Here is an 18,634-nt window from a genome sequence, read left to right on the forward strand (position 1 = left end):
TCAGAACTGGTCGTTGTTGGTCTTGGCGCCTCTTGTTTTGTTTCCTGTGAGGATGTGTTCGTATGGTATAGTATAGTGTCAAAGAGTGTGTGTTGAGAATTTCAGGCGTATACAAACTCAAATGTAACACCTGCAACAACTTCTACATAGGACAGACAGGCAGATCATTTCAAACACGTTACAAAGAACACATCACAGCCATAACAAAATTACAAAACACCTCCACATATGCAGAACACATCATAAGTGCTAACCACACCCACAGAGACATCAACACAGATATGGAAATACTACACATCCAACCAAAAAGCAGAAACTAAACACACTAGAACAATATGAAATATACAGACACGCGAAAACACACCCCAACGAAATTCTCAACACACAACTCAATTTCAGAACACACACACTATTTGACACTACACTATACCACACGAACACACCCTCACAGGAAACAACACAAGAGGCGCCAAGACCAACAACGACCAGTTCTGAAGATGACCCATAAATAGGTCGAAACATGTAAACAAGGTTCGTTAGAATTTAACACAAGAAAGTCTTATCATACATATTCCGAAGATTATAATTATTGATAATGATTCATATGGGCGCCAGTTATAAAATAGGTAATAATACTGTATATGCGACTCATTAGCAATATAAATAAAAGAAATGAAAACATGAGAGAGATGTTGCTTATTATGATTAAAAAATCAGAAATTTAATAAATCGATCATAAATTGCAGGAGCAAAACAAGGAAAAAGTTTTGATATTTGTCTCGATCTAGTGATATTAAATAGCAAATTTCTTCTATATATATATTTGAAAGGATATAAAATGGAATTAGTTTGAGTATTTCAACAAAATCTGTAATATTTTTGTTCATACTTTTTGTGAGAAATATCATCGAGTAAATCGTTCTTGTGTCTTTGACCGTGTGGAAACCAAAAATTCATCTCAATAATCTAGTTGGGAACTGGAATGGACAAGATATTTTGAATATATTATAATATAGGAACCTAAGGAATTTATTTTATATCAACTCATTAGAATGAAAGTTGTTTTTGCAACAGGATTCCAGATAATAATTATTATAGTAGCATATTCCACTTGCTTCTAATCAGGTGTAGGCCAAACCTAAAAACAGATGGTTGGTTGAATAATTTCGAATTACAAATCCAAGTGATTTGTGAGCAGAATTAGTAATTGTTAAAATGTGGAGTTTGAAAGTTAAATTAATCTCAAATTCCATACCTACATTAATTAGCTATTAATTTAAACAAACCATACACGCACACTATCCACAATATCTGCTTGCAAGTTGCTACAAGTTAGCATTCACACGAGGAAAGTGGTGGAGTCAAGTTGATCACGTGACGGGAAAGTGGACACAAAAGTTGACGAGTCGTCAACTCAAATTCTGCTTGACCGCCAAGTCACAACTTGACTGTCCCGACCATATCACACAGGGAAAGTCGAAGGAAAGTCTAGTTGCTTCAAGCACTTGACTTCTGTAAACTATCCCCGTGTGAATAGGCCTTAACAAAATATGTTGCTAGGGGGCGAGTAGTCTTACGCCGGTGTAAGGAACGGTCCGTGCACGCTTCCCTACGCTGACCGGTCTCACTCCACCCCTTACCGCCTAGCTTCCTCGGAACAGGCGCTGCGCACTTCCGACACTAGCCGACGAAACATTACTACCACAGTCTAGTATATACAGTCACGAAGCTCAATACGTAGGAAATATGCATACATTAGATAGTTGTTAACCACTAGGATCGCTACTATCGCCTCATCACAGACAATGCGGAATAGTACCGGCACAGTCTATTGTTCCTAGTGCCCTTATCAACTCGAGCTTCGTGACTGTATATCACAGTCTACTATATACAGTCACGAAGCTTGAGTTTTGAGGGTGCTAGAAACAATAGACTGTGCCGGTACTATTTTGCATTGTCTGTGATGAGGCGATAGTAGCGATCCTAGTGGTGAGCAACTATCTAATGTATGCATATTTACTACGTATTGAGCTTCGTGACTGTATATACTAGACTGTGTTACTACATGGGACTGGTCTGCATAGCAGTTCTTTGTTTATGTGTTTCCTATTTCGCAAGTAAATGGTTCATTGCTTGTTTGTATGTGTAATGCACAGACTATGGATTTTCACCCGGTAGAATTCCACCACATATATCTCAATGACATATGCAAATGCAAGCTTACATAACCATTTTTTGTCTAGCTTCTACTGTAGAATGTCCTCTTACTAAACGATTAAGATACACTTTGTGTATTAAATGGCTTCAGTGATAAAGATCACTTCTGTCTTCCTTTTATTCTAATTAATATAAAATCTCCACTTGTTATCCTTTCAGTTTAGATAATATATGTGCACGTCCATTACTGTGTTCAGTGTAATATCTGTACTGCTCACTTTCTGTGTTGAGGCGGGATCAGAGAAACATGCTCATCTGTACAGCATTCATTTTTAGCTCCTTACCTTTTAGTTGTGTGCACATGGAGTTTATGTCGTTGTTTGTTGACATCAGATCGAGGGGTGGAGTACCCGCTGGGACAGACTGGACACGTACACTCGCATTAATATAAAGTGAGTCACTTCTGTCAATCATTCTTGAGCGAAACAAATGAACTTCAACTGTTGCAAATTATAACTAAGTGCATGCGTAAAGTATCGAAATTAAAGCTTCTCCTGCGATCACTCAACAACAGTTTGTATTTAGAGAAACTTTTCTCGCCATCAAAAGACGTTACTGGAGCAAACAGCAAATAAGGAACGTTACTGTCTTTTACTCCCCTTTGCGCCAGTTTTTTGCCACAATGCCGAATAACCAGGGATCTTGTGCAGGACGCCTTTAAGTTTATTCTTAACTTTTTCGCCAAGAGTATTACCCTGTACATCTAGAACATTCACGTTTCTTTCAAGATCTTTTATTAAATTAAGGGCTTCTGACATTTTCAGATCGCGAGCTTCTAAACGTTTGTTTCCGAGAACCCTGAAACTATCAAGACCTGCAACACTTAGCGACGATTCGTTATGTATATTTTTCCAGAAAGTCCTTAAAATAACTATTTTCGAGCTTGTGAAATGGTAGATTACATTTAACCATCATTTCACATAAATCTCTGTAAAATTCCGAGTCCTTAACCTGATTGTCAGTAGAGATGGACGATTGTTCATTGCCTATCCTGGTGAACAAATTTACGTGGTTAATATGTTTCTTCGAATTACAATGTTGTTTCAACTATTTACTTTTACTTCCCCTTATTGACGTCTTACACAGAACACATATTATAGAGTCGGCATGTGACTTTATATGTTCATTTCCAAAGTCCTCCACAATCTTATTCAAACGATCCTGTAAAGAACGTTTTGCTTTCGGCATTGTAAATGCACTGATCTTGTACAACTAAAGATAATTGACATGGTACGTTCGCTGTGTGCTCTACGTGGACGGTCTGTCTTACAACTCCGCAACTATTTTGTATGTGATCCGTACGTACCAAAGGTGAAGTGACGTCATCCATACTCCGTACAGCTAACTTAACATTCGTTGTCTGTCGTGTTATGGGGCTAAAAATGAATGCTCTACTCATCTGTAACAAAAGATTCTGGGGAGGGATTGATGGGAACTTCAAAAACCTAACTTTCATGTCCCCACCCGCACGTTGATTTGATATACCTACCGCTGGTTGTACAACCCTTTTTATATGATTATGATCCAATTACCTGTAAGCTAATGAAAAAGTAATAATTTATTAAAAGGAGACCTCAGAAGGTTGAGAATTCTGATATTCTATCAGAACAGAACTTCAAACTAAATCCAATAATAAACGTACATTTTTAACTAAGAATATTTGAGCTGACAAGCAAACGTTCTGATGGGGGCAGAAAAAAAAAAGTTAAAATTTTTTCTTCCACCATGTTAATAATGTCAAAATAAGTGCTTATACAAATTTTGGCCACTCGACCGCAATTATGAGGGACGTAAAAAAATTAATTCGCCTGGGGCCGTTAACAAAAAGAAAAAACACAATTTCATTGGACAAATTTATTGAAACGGACACAGCTTGTTCAGCTATTTTTCAACATATTTTTCATCGGAATTGAGACATTTTTCATATCATATGATCGACAGAGAGAGATGCAGACGCAGTCAAACGCTGGTTCTGGTCTGAGGCGGCTGACTTCTACGACACAAAAATTGATCCCATGGTATAACAAATGTCTCAATTCCAGTGGGGGATATATTGACAAATATAGCAACACTTTCTGTATCTGTTTCAATCAATATTTCCATGAAATTGTGTTTTTTTTTATAAACGGCCCCAGAGAAAATTACTTTCTGGACGGTCTCTTAATTGCGGTCGAGTGGCCAAAATTTGTATAACCACTTATTTTGACATTATTAACATGGTGGAAGAAAAAAAATAACTTTTTTATCTGCCCCATCAGAACGTTTGCTTGTGAGAGACTATTACTTTGGAACATAACAAAATTAAAAGGAAAACTTTAATAAAAACTTGAGTAGGCAAGTATAAAACCAAAAAATATATATATATAAATTTAAAACCAAGAAAAATATAAAAGTAATAATAAAATTAAAAATAAATAACGTGAATGTTTCGTATATTATATTCGACAACAGTTTTATTACTAGTTGCTAAGAACACTGAATTTAAATTGGCAGCTATGTTTTACTAATTGCGGTACTGAGACACAAAAGATTTATTCTTGGATTACTTTTAAATTTATATATATATATTGCAACCAATGTCCTGGTGTGTCTGACGTACTCCATGTGGATAATTGCTTGGGCGTGCTGATCCCCGCAGACTGCTCACGTGTACCTTCGGGATGCGATGTCCGTGGAGGAGTTCCTCGTGAGCGCTTGCGGTCGCAAGAATTTAAACGCCATGGAACATTTTGTTCGTGTGAAGAAGAGACGAGACATGGAAGACCACAACTATTTCGTTCCGCATCGGACGGACCTCATAGAAACATACGTAAGTATACGTCGTTTTGCAGTTTGCCCATAATTATTTACATTTACGAGTAATGACATATTTCAGTACACATTCACTATACAGAACGACGAAAAGTTCTATAAGAAAACTTCTAGGGGTAATTGAAGAAATGAGAATCATTTTTTACAACTATGGGTTTAAGTAGGTCTTCTTGAAAACCGCATTCCATCAAGCACGCAACCCGATCATAAGCCTTCAATGCAATGTAGGGCTATTCCATATGAAATCGATCTGTAAAAAACCTCGCATTTTTTATACCCTAATTTTTTCCCTACTTATACAAGGTGCTGAGGACAGTGCATTTAAAAAAAATATACTATCGAAAGTCAAACGGTTTTCGTATTATTGAGCGACAAATTTAGCGTATTTTATAAAAACAAGCCTCTTTCAGCGCTCAGAACTCTGGAACCATTTACTGCAGAACATTGAACGAGAGCTTATTTTGAAGCTGACATTTGGTAGGTTATGTTAAGAAGTAATCCTTATTTTTATTGTACTCAGAGAGACAGATAATCTGATTTTACTTGCTTTTAGGCTTTTTGGCCATTTGTAAAAATGTAAAAAAAAAATATTGAGAAAAAACCTTGCATTATTAAGATGGATTCGGCATTGTTTGCTTAGTGGCTCGCCAATAAGTTTCGAGGGTATTAAATAGATTATTTTCACACGCCTAGACTTGAACGGCGCAGTACCGCACGCACTGGCTGAGAGCTGAAGATAAGCGAGCGTTGGGCGTCATTTTACTCATGTGTTTATGAAAACCTATGATAAAGCTAGCACAGCCATGACTGCTAGACGACACATCATGTGTTTGTCTCCTGGCCTTGGTTGAATCGGCCAGCTCCCGTCTCACAGTCAGCTGGTTAGTTCACGCGCGTACTATTTATTTTCTTTATTTGATATTTTCAAGTCGACCTGGTTGGTGAGTGGTATAGTGCTGGTCTTCTATGCCCAAGATTGCGGGTTCGATCCTGGGCCAGGTCGATGGCATTTAAGTGTGCTTAAACGCGACAGGCTCATGTCAGTAGATTTACTGGCATGTAAAAGAACTCCTGCGGGACAAAATTCCGGCACATCCGGCGACGCTGATATAACCTCTGCAGTTGCGAGCGTCGTTAAATAAAACATAACATTGATATTTTCAATACTTTCTTATCAACATACCATCAGTAAAAAATGTGTTTATTTGTACTTTCAATGCGGAATCTAACTATATATTTTTAAAATATTTTTTCCTAGCCAAAGGCGTCTTAATGAGGAAAAATCTACATTTCTCCATTTCCATAAAAAGTAAGAAAATCTATTTATTTGTCAATATAAACTTTAATTTCTCAGCATCAAAATAAACCATGATTTTGATCATTGGGTGAAAGGGTTTCGGAGCCACAACAGTTTAAAGTTGCAAATTGTATGAAAATACGATAAATTTAAATATTTTAAATTTAAACACTATGAAGTTCTGATGCCTCAAACTTTGCACAAAGCATTGTATCACAGTTCTCTACGTACAAAAAAGTTTCATTGTATTTATAAATTGTAAGGTCAATTTTCTCTGTATTTCGATCGATTTGAGATGGAATAGCTCAATAGCTCATCAGCTGTTTGTTTTGAAGTCCAACATACTTCGTAAGTGAAGCATGCTTCATCCGTTATCAACGCCTCTACAGGAAACTGAGAATCGTCAGCCGCGTGAAATTAGCGCATACACGCAACTCAAAGAGGATAGTTTTCTGGACTTCACCCTACATCACTCTCGTGCTCATGCAACACGTTCCATACATATTGCAAACCGTACGTCAGGCGTGTCCAAAATAGTTAGCGCCGAATCACTGTTGAATGCAGCCCGCAACACTTGAGTCTACGTTTGAGGAGTGGGGATGGAGAGGTAGTTTAGACAAATCTCAACGTGTGGCAGTGGTGGATTACGTAATTTAGCTGTTATCAATGGCTGTTTATTTATCGAATTATCAACTTAAAAAATATGTATTTATACAAAATTTATCCATGGAATATTCTCTTACAGATACTTTTTGAAATATAACGTAATCGACATTTGTTTAAGAATGAATATAATGCATGTTTATTTCTTCAGTGAGCCAATTCATAGGCTAATTCTTCTCATATAGCATTTGATATATTAATAAACTGTTATTAACTAATTTTTAATAACGTCTTTCCTATATCTATTGAATCAGAAATTTGCAAAAGGAACCAAGTCCACATTTTTTGCAAGTTAAGGGTATATGTATATGAACGACCACAAATATTATCAGAAAATGCAGGCTCTAAATTTCTAAACTTTTATAAGAAAATGAACTCACAATTGGACAAAAATTACAAGGTACCACAACCAGACTTATTAGAACTTAAATATCTGATAAAAGTATAAAAAAGGTTACTAATAATATTTCTCAAACCAGTTTTATCAAAGTATGAAACAAAAACAAATAACAAAAAAATTCTGTTGTTACATCATTTGGTAACCATAACATTATTATGGTCTCTCTGACATCTTTAATATTTTTTCTGCATGTAATAAACACTTATTTCTGAAAAGTAGACTACTCTCGGACGTGTAGAGTTGTTTATTTTAATACAATTAATTTTTTATTTGTTCTTTTTAAAATATATTAAAATTTACATAATGTTTTGTGACCTAATTTTTCTATTTTCAAAGAAATGGGCATTATTGTAGTCTACCTTTTGCATAAATGCATGTCAAATCAGTGTAAAAAATTTCAGAATCCTATCTTTAATGGTTGTGTAGTTATGAAATAATATGTGTGAAAATTTAATTTAAAGTAAGAAGTGAATTCTAAAAAAATGTTATTAGTAACATTCTTATACTTTCATCAGGTATTTAAGTTCTAATAAGTCTTGTTGCGGTACCTTGTAATTTTTTTCCAATTGTGAGTTCATTTCCTTATAAAATTTTAGAAATTTATAGCGTGCATTTTCTGATAATATTTGTGGTCGTTTACGTACATATACCCTTAAGTTTATACCCGTTTCTGGCTCTCCATACTCCCTTCTTAGATTTCAGCATTAAAAGGAACCAAGTTCTATAGAATGTATACATTTAAATTATGTGTCAACATGTTTGGACTGTTATACATCCAGATCCATACAAAAAGGTTTTGTGTTGTTTTCTTAAAATTTACTTTTTTCGGACTTGGTCCCTTTTGCAAATTCCTGATTCAATTCAATTAATAATTCACTGTAAAGAACTTGGTTTATATGTTTGTAATAATAAGTAATTATTTTAACCATTACTGTTCCATTATCTTCTTTATCGACAACATGAAAATCTGACGCTATATCTGATTCAATCAAAACGTTCCAGAACATAACCAATGCTAACCATACATACAATAACATAAATACGGACATGGAAATCCAACACATACAACCCAAGATCCAAAAACACACACACTAGAACAATACGAAATATACAAACACACTAAAACACACCCCGATCAAATTCTCAACACACAGATCAATTTCAGTACACACACACTATTTGACTCCACTCTTCAACACCTTACAACAATCAAACACACCCACATAACAGGCAGAGAAGTTCGAGATGACGCCATGATCTAGTAGGCTCTGAGGATGGTGTGATGAAGCACTGAAACAGCTGTAAGCCGCACAAATCTTACATAATTAACACGAGTAAGTCCACTAGTTGATCAATTGATTACGTTCCACAACGTTCTTTTCCAATATATGTATCCTGTATTTTGATTTCACAATGTTCGTCACACTTATAGGTTGATGTATACATAAATTATACGAAACAAGCAAAGTATAATAATAATAATAATAATAATAATAATAATAATAATAATAATAATAATAGGCCTAATAATACATTGATTATAGTTCACGTTAAGACTTTGTTTGTTAAAAACATAAAATTGTTTAGTCACCCGTTAAAAAGTGTTAAAATTTGTTAACAGAACAAACCAACAGAAACACCACGTGAGAATAAATACATAACATTAACATATCGCAATACCAATACTCACAAAATTGCAACTTCATTCAGAAAACTAAAATACAAGATAGCATATAAAACAAATAACACAACACAGAAATATCTAAAATAATCACATTAAACATTCAAATAAATATAATTTAACTGCAGTTTACAAACTAAAATGCAATAGTTGCCCACATTTTTACATACGACAGACAGGAAGATCCTTTCAAACAAGATATTATGAACATGTTAAAGCTACAACAAAACCCTACATCACATCAAATTACACAGAACACATTATCACCAATAATCATGACTACAATAATATAGAAACAGATATGGAAATTTTACACATCACATCAAAAAGTTCACAGTTAAACATCTTAGAACAATACGAAATATATAAACATACAATAAGATACCCACAACATATATTTAACACACAATTACAGTTCAATACCCGCACATTATTCGACGTCGTGATACGTCATAACCAGGGAACGGATTTATATGGACTAAAAATATATGAAATATGTAAATATATATGTAGTTATTTTTACCAAAATATGGAATTAAATATGGATTTTTACCAAAATATGGAATTAAATATGGACTTAAAATTATAAAAAAATGACTATGTACGTTAAATATTGGTACATTTTAATCAAACTAAACAAAAAATATAATGGACGTACCTTATCTTCCAATGTAGTTTCAACAAAACACAATTTTTATTGTCTGTTACCATAACAATAGGTTACAAACATTTCTTTCAAGTGCTGAAAAGTGAATCTTCTTCTATTGTCTCTGAGGATAGATTTATACTGACTAAAAGAGCGTTCGACGTCACAAGAAGTAACTGGTACATAATTCAATTTCACAATGTCTGCTGGGGATAAGTCCAAGTTAATCTTCACTGTTGATTCACCACTCATCACAGCAACAACCTTTTGTAGTTCTTCATATCCAGGGTTTTTTGAAAGTACAGTGTCCACCTTAGCTCTTACTGCATCTGCAACTTTACCTCTACCACGATTCAGTTGTTCCACAGTGCTATTTATAATTTCAAAACTTTCAGATAGTGAAAGGTGCCTATTTTGGAGACTTTTGAGCGTTTTTATGATGCATGAAAATGTATGCTGAATGTGAGCTAAGTCATTCTTCACACTTATGTCACAGGTAACTGTTTTCGCAGTATCAATTGAGACTGCATCTTCAGAGTCCAATGCAAGGAGAACATTGTTAATAGAGTCTATATGTTCGGCATAATATTCAACTGCTTCTAGCCATGTACCCCATCTAGTTAAAATTGGCTTTGGTGGCAATGGAATTTCAGGGTACATTTCTTTCAACACGTTAACTCTACTGGGAGCTTTGAGAAATACTTTTTTCACTGATGAAATCAACAAATCTACTTTAGGGAAATTGTCTCTGACCACTTCTGCCACACGATGAAATGCATGCGCCACACAAGTAAAATGAGTCAATTTAGGATATACAACAGATAATGCTTGTCCAGCTTTGACCATATAAGGGGCAGCATCGCTAATAAAGAATAACACATTATCGTACATAATACCCTTTGGCCACAGGATACCCATAGCTTCGTTGAACAGTTTAACTATAGTTTTGTTATTGCACTTTTCTAGAACATCACAATGTAAAAGAATTCGTTCAGAATATTGTTCACTTAACAAACCGATAACTACATTACCAACAAGTCTACCTTCTTTGTCGGGAGTCTCATCAATGGAAACCCAAATTGAACTATCTTTAATTTCATCTCTTATCTTCTGTATTGTCTCATCGTAGATGGATGGAGCATACGTCTTCCTAAGTGTTGACTCATCCGGGATTGTATGTTGAGTATATTTTTCAAGGAATTCCCTGAAGACCTTATTCTTTAGTTTGTAGAGAGGAATATCAGCAGAGATGAGAGAACGGCACAGGTCGATGTTAAACTCAGATCTTACATTCGATGTTGTTGGTTGTGTTAAAAACAATTGTCTCTGCTTGGAATTTAGTTGTTTGTTGGCCTGATGTTTACTAGTTGTAATGTGTTGTTGCACCAGGAACTTTTGTGTAGATGATACTGCACACTGACACAAATTACAAAATAATATTTTATTGTCAGTTGATAAACCATCTTCTTTAAATTCTGAAATGTAACTTGTTAGTTTTGATTTTAAATTGACTGAATGACGTACTTTTGGCATATTTACCGTCTTTATAGTATGATTTACAAAACTGAACATATGTGTACTCTGACTGGCATTTAACTGTTGAGCTGCACAACTGAAGTCTGTTAAAAATTTTAAATTAAATTAATACAGTTTTGTAACTTACTTTCCCATTGTTGATAGGACTGCTAATTTTCAAATAACTCTGATGTTAAAGGGATTACTGAACATGTGTTTAAATCTCTATTGTTGAAATGTATTTTTAAAAGTTAATGGAATTTTGTTTTGTTTTATTGTTAAACCTAATATAATATGGACTGTTTTATATGAAATATGGAAAATATATGGAAATTAACGAAAATATGTACTAAACTCTAAAATATGGAAAAATATGGAAAATAAAAGTAGGATTTTTCAACCCTACACATTGTGAAACATAAAGATAATGCAAAATATAAATTATATTAGCTTTATAAGTAAATATGTATTTACATATAAATCCTTTCCCTGGTCATAACACACAAACAACCAGCCCCCACCATAAGAGCAACACACCCCCACCCCTACAACCGACAAATGCACATCGTAGAATTCAAGATCACCAGAGTTCAGGAGACACTGATGAAGACGTAACATCACGTCGAAACCTAAGGTTTTAAAAATTTTAACACTTTTTAACGGGTGACTAAACAATTTTATGTTTTAATAATAATAATAATAATAATAATAATAATAATAATAATAATAATAACAATAGTAGCAATAATTATTATCATAATAATCATCATCATATTCTATACCAGTTAACTAAAGTGATATCAAAAACTTTTTTCTTGCATTTTAACTGTCTTGATTGTACCTATGCAGTGTAAAATATTACCATGGCAACTTAAACTTACCATTAAGCAAATCCTGCATAGTATAGTCAAAAAACAAGGTACAATAAAAAAATTGTAAGAAAGTTCTTGATGTCACTGTATATAACATAAGAATTGTGATGAATAAGTTAATATAATGTGAACAATAATAATAATAATAATAATAATAATAATAACAATAGTAGTAATAATAATAATAAACATCATCATCATCATCATATTCTATATCAGTTAACTAAAGCGACATCAGAAACTTTTTTATGCTCGACCATGCCGAAATGTAGTAATTATACACCTGGTAGCAGCCATTTAATGGACCTCATTAAAGTACACCTATTCATTAAAGTTCAGGTGTTCCACCAATCAGAAAATATCATTGTAGCAATATGAAAGCGCAAGTATCGATTATTCTCGGATATGCAATCGAAAGACAACTACTGCGAGATTAGACAATATTAAACTCAGTCGAAAGAAACAACACACAAATTAACATCAATTCACCGTCATCTTCCAGCCTTTCACAAAGCACATTCCCGCAAATTCATTTCACCAATTGCCGGAAAAATCAATATGGTCGAGCATAAAAAGTCGTATGAAACTTGACTGTAATGGTAATTAAGACGCTCGTATGAAAATTATGAAACTCGCTTGCGCTCGTTTCATAAACATACTCGCGTCTAAATTACTAACATTATAGGCTCGTTGCAAGCAAATCCTGTATGGTATAGTCAAAAAACAAGGTACAATAAAAAATTGTAAGAAAAAAGTTCTTGATGTCACTGTAGATAACATTAGAAACGTTATGAAGAAGTTAATATAATGTGAATAATAATAATAATAATAATAACAACAATAGTAATAATAATAATAATAATAATAATCATCATCATCATCATCATCATCATATTCTATACTAGTTAACTAAAGTGACGTGAAAAACTTTTATCTTGCATTTTTAACTATGTCCTATGCAGTGTAAAATATTACCATGGTAACTAAAACTTACCATTAAGCAAATCCTGCATAGTATAGTCAAAAAACAAGGTACAATAACAATTGTAAGAGAAAAGTTCTTGATGTCACTGTATATAACATTAGAAATGTTATGAAGAAGTTAATATAATGTGAACAGTAATAATAGTAGTAATAATAATAATAATAATAATAATAATAATGTAGGTACAGTCTTTAAATCAGAAAATTGAGGAGTGGTACGTAGTATAATGACGTTTTATATTGGTTTTGAAAAGCCAAGCAAAACCTTGCAGCAAATGAGATTTTAATATTTTTTTTTCCTTCACAGTCAGAAACTAAAATGTCTCCTCCCATTGCGAATGGAAGTTATTTTCTTCACAATCGACACGAAAAAACGCGACTTCGATATAGACATTGCGAAGGTACAAGCGACACTGATACCATAGGTCCTCTGTCATGCAGGGAGTACTGGGAGGGGTTACAGAGCTCGATGCTCGCAACTCACTAAATGGACACGCCTGCCGTACGGGCGAACACTTGTGGATGGATTGTGTTCAAAATGTAATAAGTAGGGCTAGGATTTTGATGACCTATAAATCATAAAAAATGACCTAAAAACAATGCATTTATGACCTAAAAATCTTTAAAAAATGACCTTAAAATGCCCTAAAAATTTATCTTACATTCTAAAATTGGCTTAGTAGGAAAAGGAGTTTTGTGCTACTTAATATTTTGACTACGGTAATAATTAAATTAAATTCTAGTACCAACGTTTAAGTTTATTTAATTTTACATAATTTTTTCTAAGTGGTACACTTAAATTAATTATTTTACCTGATGTAGTTTCCATGTAGCCCATCACAAGGCCATTCTTATACGGAATTAGCAAGTATAGAGGAGTCTATATTGAAGGGGTGGTTGGACTGATCCATTACATGGGGTGTACTACGTTAAAAGGGCAATATTTGTATAGAAAAACGATTAAAATATTATACAAAATAATGGGTATTAGCCACCGGCGTAGCTCGGTCGGTTAAGGCGCTTGCCTGCCGATCCGGAGTTGTGCTCGGGCACGGGTGCGATTCCCGCTGGGGCTGATTATCTGGTTGGGTTTTTTCCGAGGTTTTTCCCAACTGTAAGGCAAATGTCAGGTAATCTATGGTCAATCCTCGGCCTCATCTCGCCAAATATATCACTATTACCAACTCCATCGACGCTAAATAACCTCGTAGTTTGTATAGCGTCGTTAAATAACCAAGTAAAAAATAAAGGGTATTAATGGACAAAATATGTAGACAAAATATCAAAGGAAATGAACATTATTTTATATTAATAATGGGTATTTGTGGCCAAAATGAAATGAAAATGCCTCAAAAATGTCCGAATAACACAAAAGATGCTCTTATGAGTTGAAACAGGCAAAAAATGCAAAAAAAAAATGCCCTAACAAATATGTCTTAAAACGCTCAGTTTATCACATAACATATAAATACTAAAGCAGCTATGTTTCTGGCTTACTAGAAAAAAAAATGAAATTTCATCAAAATCCTAGCCCTAGTAATAAGTAATAATACTTCTTCACCAAAATGAGCCTGATTGTGATTGGTTATTATCAGTGAGCCGGTGTCCCCCAGTCTACGGTGAATTCAGCTGAAAGCAGTGGCGAAGCTCTTAAGAGGTTTTTGAGGCTTAGCCTACCCAACAATTTTAAGTAACAGTAGGTCTATAACTTCGTAATAACGATGTATCGTAATACTTGGTTTCACTCCGATCCTTCCATATATTAAGTTCACTTTTGGCAGTCATTCCAGGATGGAGAGTTCAGTGCGAGAGGCTAGTGGCAGAAGCCTCTAAAGCATTGCTATCACCTTGACTCGCAAGCTTGAGGGGATCGGGGAGGATGTATCGATTAGCTACATCTCGGTACGAGACGCGGCTAATCTCAATAATACGTTGCGCTATATTGACTTTTTGTGAATGCGCTGCGTTGTTGAATGTTAGTTTAATCAAAATTTCATGCGTGTGAGTTACATATTAATTTTGTGTAAAATGGCTCATACTGAGAGAACAATGAGATTGTTATTTGTAGAATTAAAAGAGAAACCATTGAACATATGAAGCAAAATATGCTTATAAAGATAGAAGATCGATACCACATTTACATATTACATAAAATAGCGGGTGGAGGAAAATAAAATACAAAATTTCAATTTTCGTAGTAAAGAAATATCCTTGGTTAACAGGGTGCTCTGAGAGAAATAAGTTATAATGTCGTTATACCTGTATTCTGTTTGGGGGTGAAAATGAGTGGTCATCGTCTTCTTGTGGAATATGTCACAAAAAAAAATTATATAAAAGCCGAGAAACATTTACTCTATGAAAAAGATATAAGGTAAGCAGATTTTTTCAGCCTACCTAGTATTTACATCTTAGCTTTGCCACTGGCTGAAATTACGATAAACTGGTCTCTTTCCTGAAAAGTTGACAGTATATTCTCTTGGCTCTTCTATCTTTTACATTAGCAGCACCATACACAGAGTGCCCGTAACTTCGCACACCATGTTGATCTGGCGATGCACTTAGCGATATCAGCACAAACTTTTCAAAGTTGGGTTTCAAACCAAGAAACTAATGAACTGACTACACATTGCAATGAAGGCCGATGAATTGATTGCTGTCTTAGTGGACTGTACCGGGTGATTAAAAAATCCGCGCAAAAATGTAAAGGAAGGCACAACAAATACTTTTTGTCTGACAACATGGGATCGGCATCGGGTCGTTGTTGTGATTGGAGGAAATTCCCTTGGCAGCAAGGCAATGCTTGTGCAGGTTGCGATGCCAGGAATCGTTACCCTGGAGAATTTGGTGTCCCTTGCTGAAATGACATTAATTTGTCCCTTTAGATGGCTAATTTTTTATTTCATTACTTTATATTGTCGGACCATCGGATCTGTGCCCCTTCAGCACTGTCGTCGTTCTTGAAAAAGTTAATGGCTGTACTCACTCCATTCCACCCGCTTTCCTCCCACCACATCAAACAGCAGGCCATGAACCTTGCCGAATAGGGATGTTGCCAAACTTCCGTCAAACGCTGTCATAAATAACTGGTCCTCCATGCTACAATATAATTTCTTTCAATCAAAATACATCTTGTATTTCTACATTTTTTAACCTAAATCCCATGTCTCGAATCACTTTCCGTAGCGTTTCTCTCCAACTTTGAAAATTATTGCTTCTCTCGAAACCTTCAGTAATTTCTTCAATGTTAGAACTTCTTTCTGCACGGTATAAAATTCTTGTATATTTCTTCTTAAAATACATCGGTTCATATCATTTGCAAGAATTAAAGGTTGCCTTGGTCGGTTCTTCCCTGGTGATTCTAGCGTTTCATCTCCTGCACAGACTCCCTCTCTCCTGATTTTCTTTATTAGGCGCTCTGACCTGCCTATATAAATTACATAACATGTATTAATATTAGTTAAGTAAGTAATTTTAATACGTAATCAATTGAAATAAAATAAGCCCCACCTGTGATCGCAGCTGCTCTTTTCGTTGCCTTATTTATAGGAAACAGATACTGACCTGTTTGTTTCTCTTCATCGCAAAATGCTATTACGTACTTGCTTAATAATATTTCTTACGCCACTCCGTGCTGCAGTATTCATATGAGTTGACAACACTGGACTGCAAGTGCAAATAAACTGTCCCGCAAGAAGGCTCAAAATTGTGAGTAGTGGGGGAGAGAAAGGGAGAGAGATAGAAAAGAGAGAGATAGGAATGCAGGGAGAGAAATGAATTACCGAGGCTGAGAAGGAATTAGGGTTCAATTCGCACATCTTGCGGAGGCACAGATCCGATGGTCCGACAATATTTTACTAAGCAGAAAATAGCGAATTTCGATTCATTTTTACATAAGTTGAGCGCGATAACAATACAAGCCAGCCAACAATGCTAATTATTGTGAACGTTATTTTTTTTCTACAATAAGTTGGAAAATTGTTGTTTAGCAGTTTAAATTGTCATTTCAAAGGCGGCCACAAACTTTATTCTTTTTATTTTCACACAGTTTTACCGAGCGAGGAAGACTGCATGGGTAAGAACGAAGAACGAATAATGAATACTGAGTTTTTGTAAGTTTTTATATCCCCCTTCCCGAGGAACAAAACATTCAATTCGCACTCTTTGCATGTGGTTTCAACGTGATGGTTTGTCGGCACATTTCACGGTTCCTTCGAAACTTCCTGCACGGCATCTTCGCCTATTGTTTGGCCATTAAGATCACCAGACTTCACTAGCATGAGCATTTTCCTGTGGGTTAACTTTGAAGAATGACGAGAAACAATATTAAGGAACAGGATTTTGGTTGTATCTAACATAATTCGTGATCTTTAAAAGAGTTTGAAAGTCAATGGTTCGCCATTTTGAGCTCTGTTTAGAAGTTAATTGTTAATGATGGTCACTTCGAGCACCTCCTGTAACTGCGCACCGTGTGGGTAGGTAACCACTGTATTTAGCGGGTGATGGGTTGTGTGCGGCGCGGCTGTCCCAATTTTCGTGTCGCCTAACAGCCAACAGAGTGACACTGAAACCATGTTTTTAACAAAAAATTATATATTAATTGTTTTTTGTCAGCCTGTAATGATTTCAGGATGCACTTTCGACTCATGGTTGTTTAACAAAAACGTTTTTTTTTTTTTTTTGCATCTCTTCTGTTACCCCTGAAAGTAATGACATCGATTTTTTTCTTCACTATGTAGTCTGCTATCAATAGTCATTCAACTGCTGGTTTATAGTCACAAGTTTTCCTATAATATTCTCCTGTATAATTTCTCAAAAGCAGTTTTACGACAAGAGGCCTCAGTTGGTTAACTTTGTCATTCGGTATTTCTTTAAAATACGTACAGTATTTATTTATACCCTTTAAATAGAACATTACCAGCACTTTCATTTTACAAGACTACTTTTAAACTTATTCTAACGTTAGAAAAGACATTTTACAAAGTAATCTCTTTAGGAGTAGAAGGTCCAAATCCAATACACATCAGTACTAAAACTTTTGTATAGATTCAAGCATCAAAATTATGACATTTTTATACTGTAGTTATTAATGGTAATGAAATGCTTTATTACATTCTAATATAATTTATTAAAATAATTGTATCATGAAAATGATACATTCTTTCCCGTTAAACGTTATGCACATTTTGCAACAATTCATTTTCATTACATTCCTTTTAATTGTTAGTTATTTTAAACATTATTCAAAAGGCATAAATTAAATAATAATAAGAAGATAAACGTTTCGTTATGCATTGCCCACAAAAGACACTTTTTATAGTTCAAGAGAGCCTGGCTTCATTTTTATATTAATGATTTAAGTGCGTACATAATATTGTCATAGGAAGTTCATGTATAAAAAATTTAAGATGGAAGTGTAGCTGGCCATGTGTAATTAATTAGTAGGCCTTGTAAAAAAGAAGATTATTGATTATTGTCAACTTTTCATGCATGATACTTTGACAAAATATTATCAGTTTTCGGTTAGGTGATTCAAAACAATTATATCATG

The 18,634-nt window shown here is 34.5% G+C and overlaps 1 protein-coding gene across 4 annotated transcripts in view; it reads left to right on the forward strand.

Annotated features, from left to right (window-relative positions):
* The window catches only part of sif (still life), a 727,300-nt gene that overhangs the window by 592,401 nt on the left and 116,265 nt on the right, over window positions 1-18,634 (forward strand). For 3 of the 4 annotated variants that reach the window (XM_069812852.1, XM_069812855.1, XM_069812853.1), the window contains one exon: window positions 4,856-5,026. The exons of the other annotated variant lie outside the window; for it this stretch is intronic. In XM_069812852.1, the coding sequence (XP_069668953.1) occupies window positions 4,856-5,026 (171 nt within the window). The remainder of the gene's footprint in view (window positions 1-4,855; window positions 5,027-18,634) is intronic. 4 annotated transcript variants of the gene reach the window in all.

The sequence above is a fragment of the Periplaneta americana genome, chromosome 16, assembly GCF_040183065.1.
Source record: "Periplaneta americana isolate PAMFEO1 chromosome 16, P.americana_PAMFEO1_priV1, whole genome shotgun sequence".
Lineage (NCBI taxonomy): Eukaryota > Metazoa > Arthropoda > Insecta > Blattodea > Blattidae > Periplaneta > Periplaneta americana.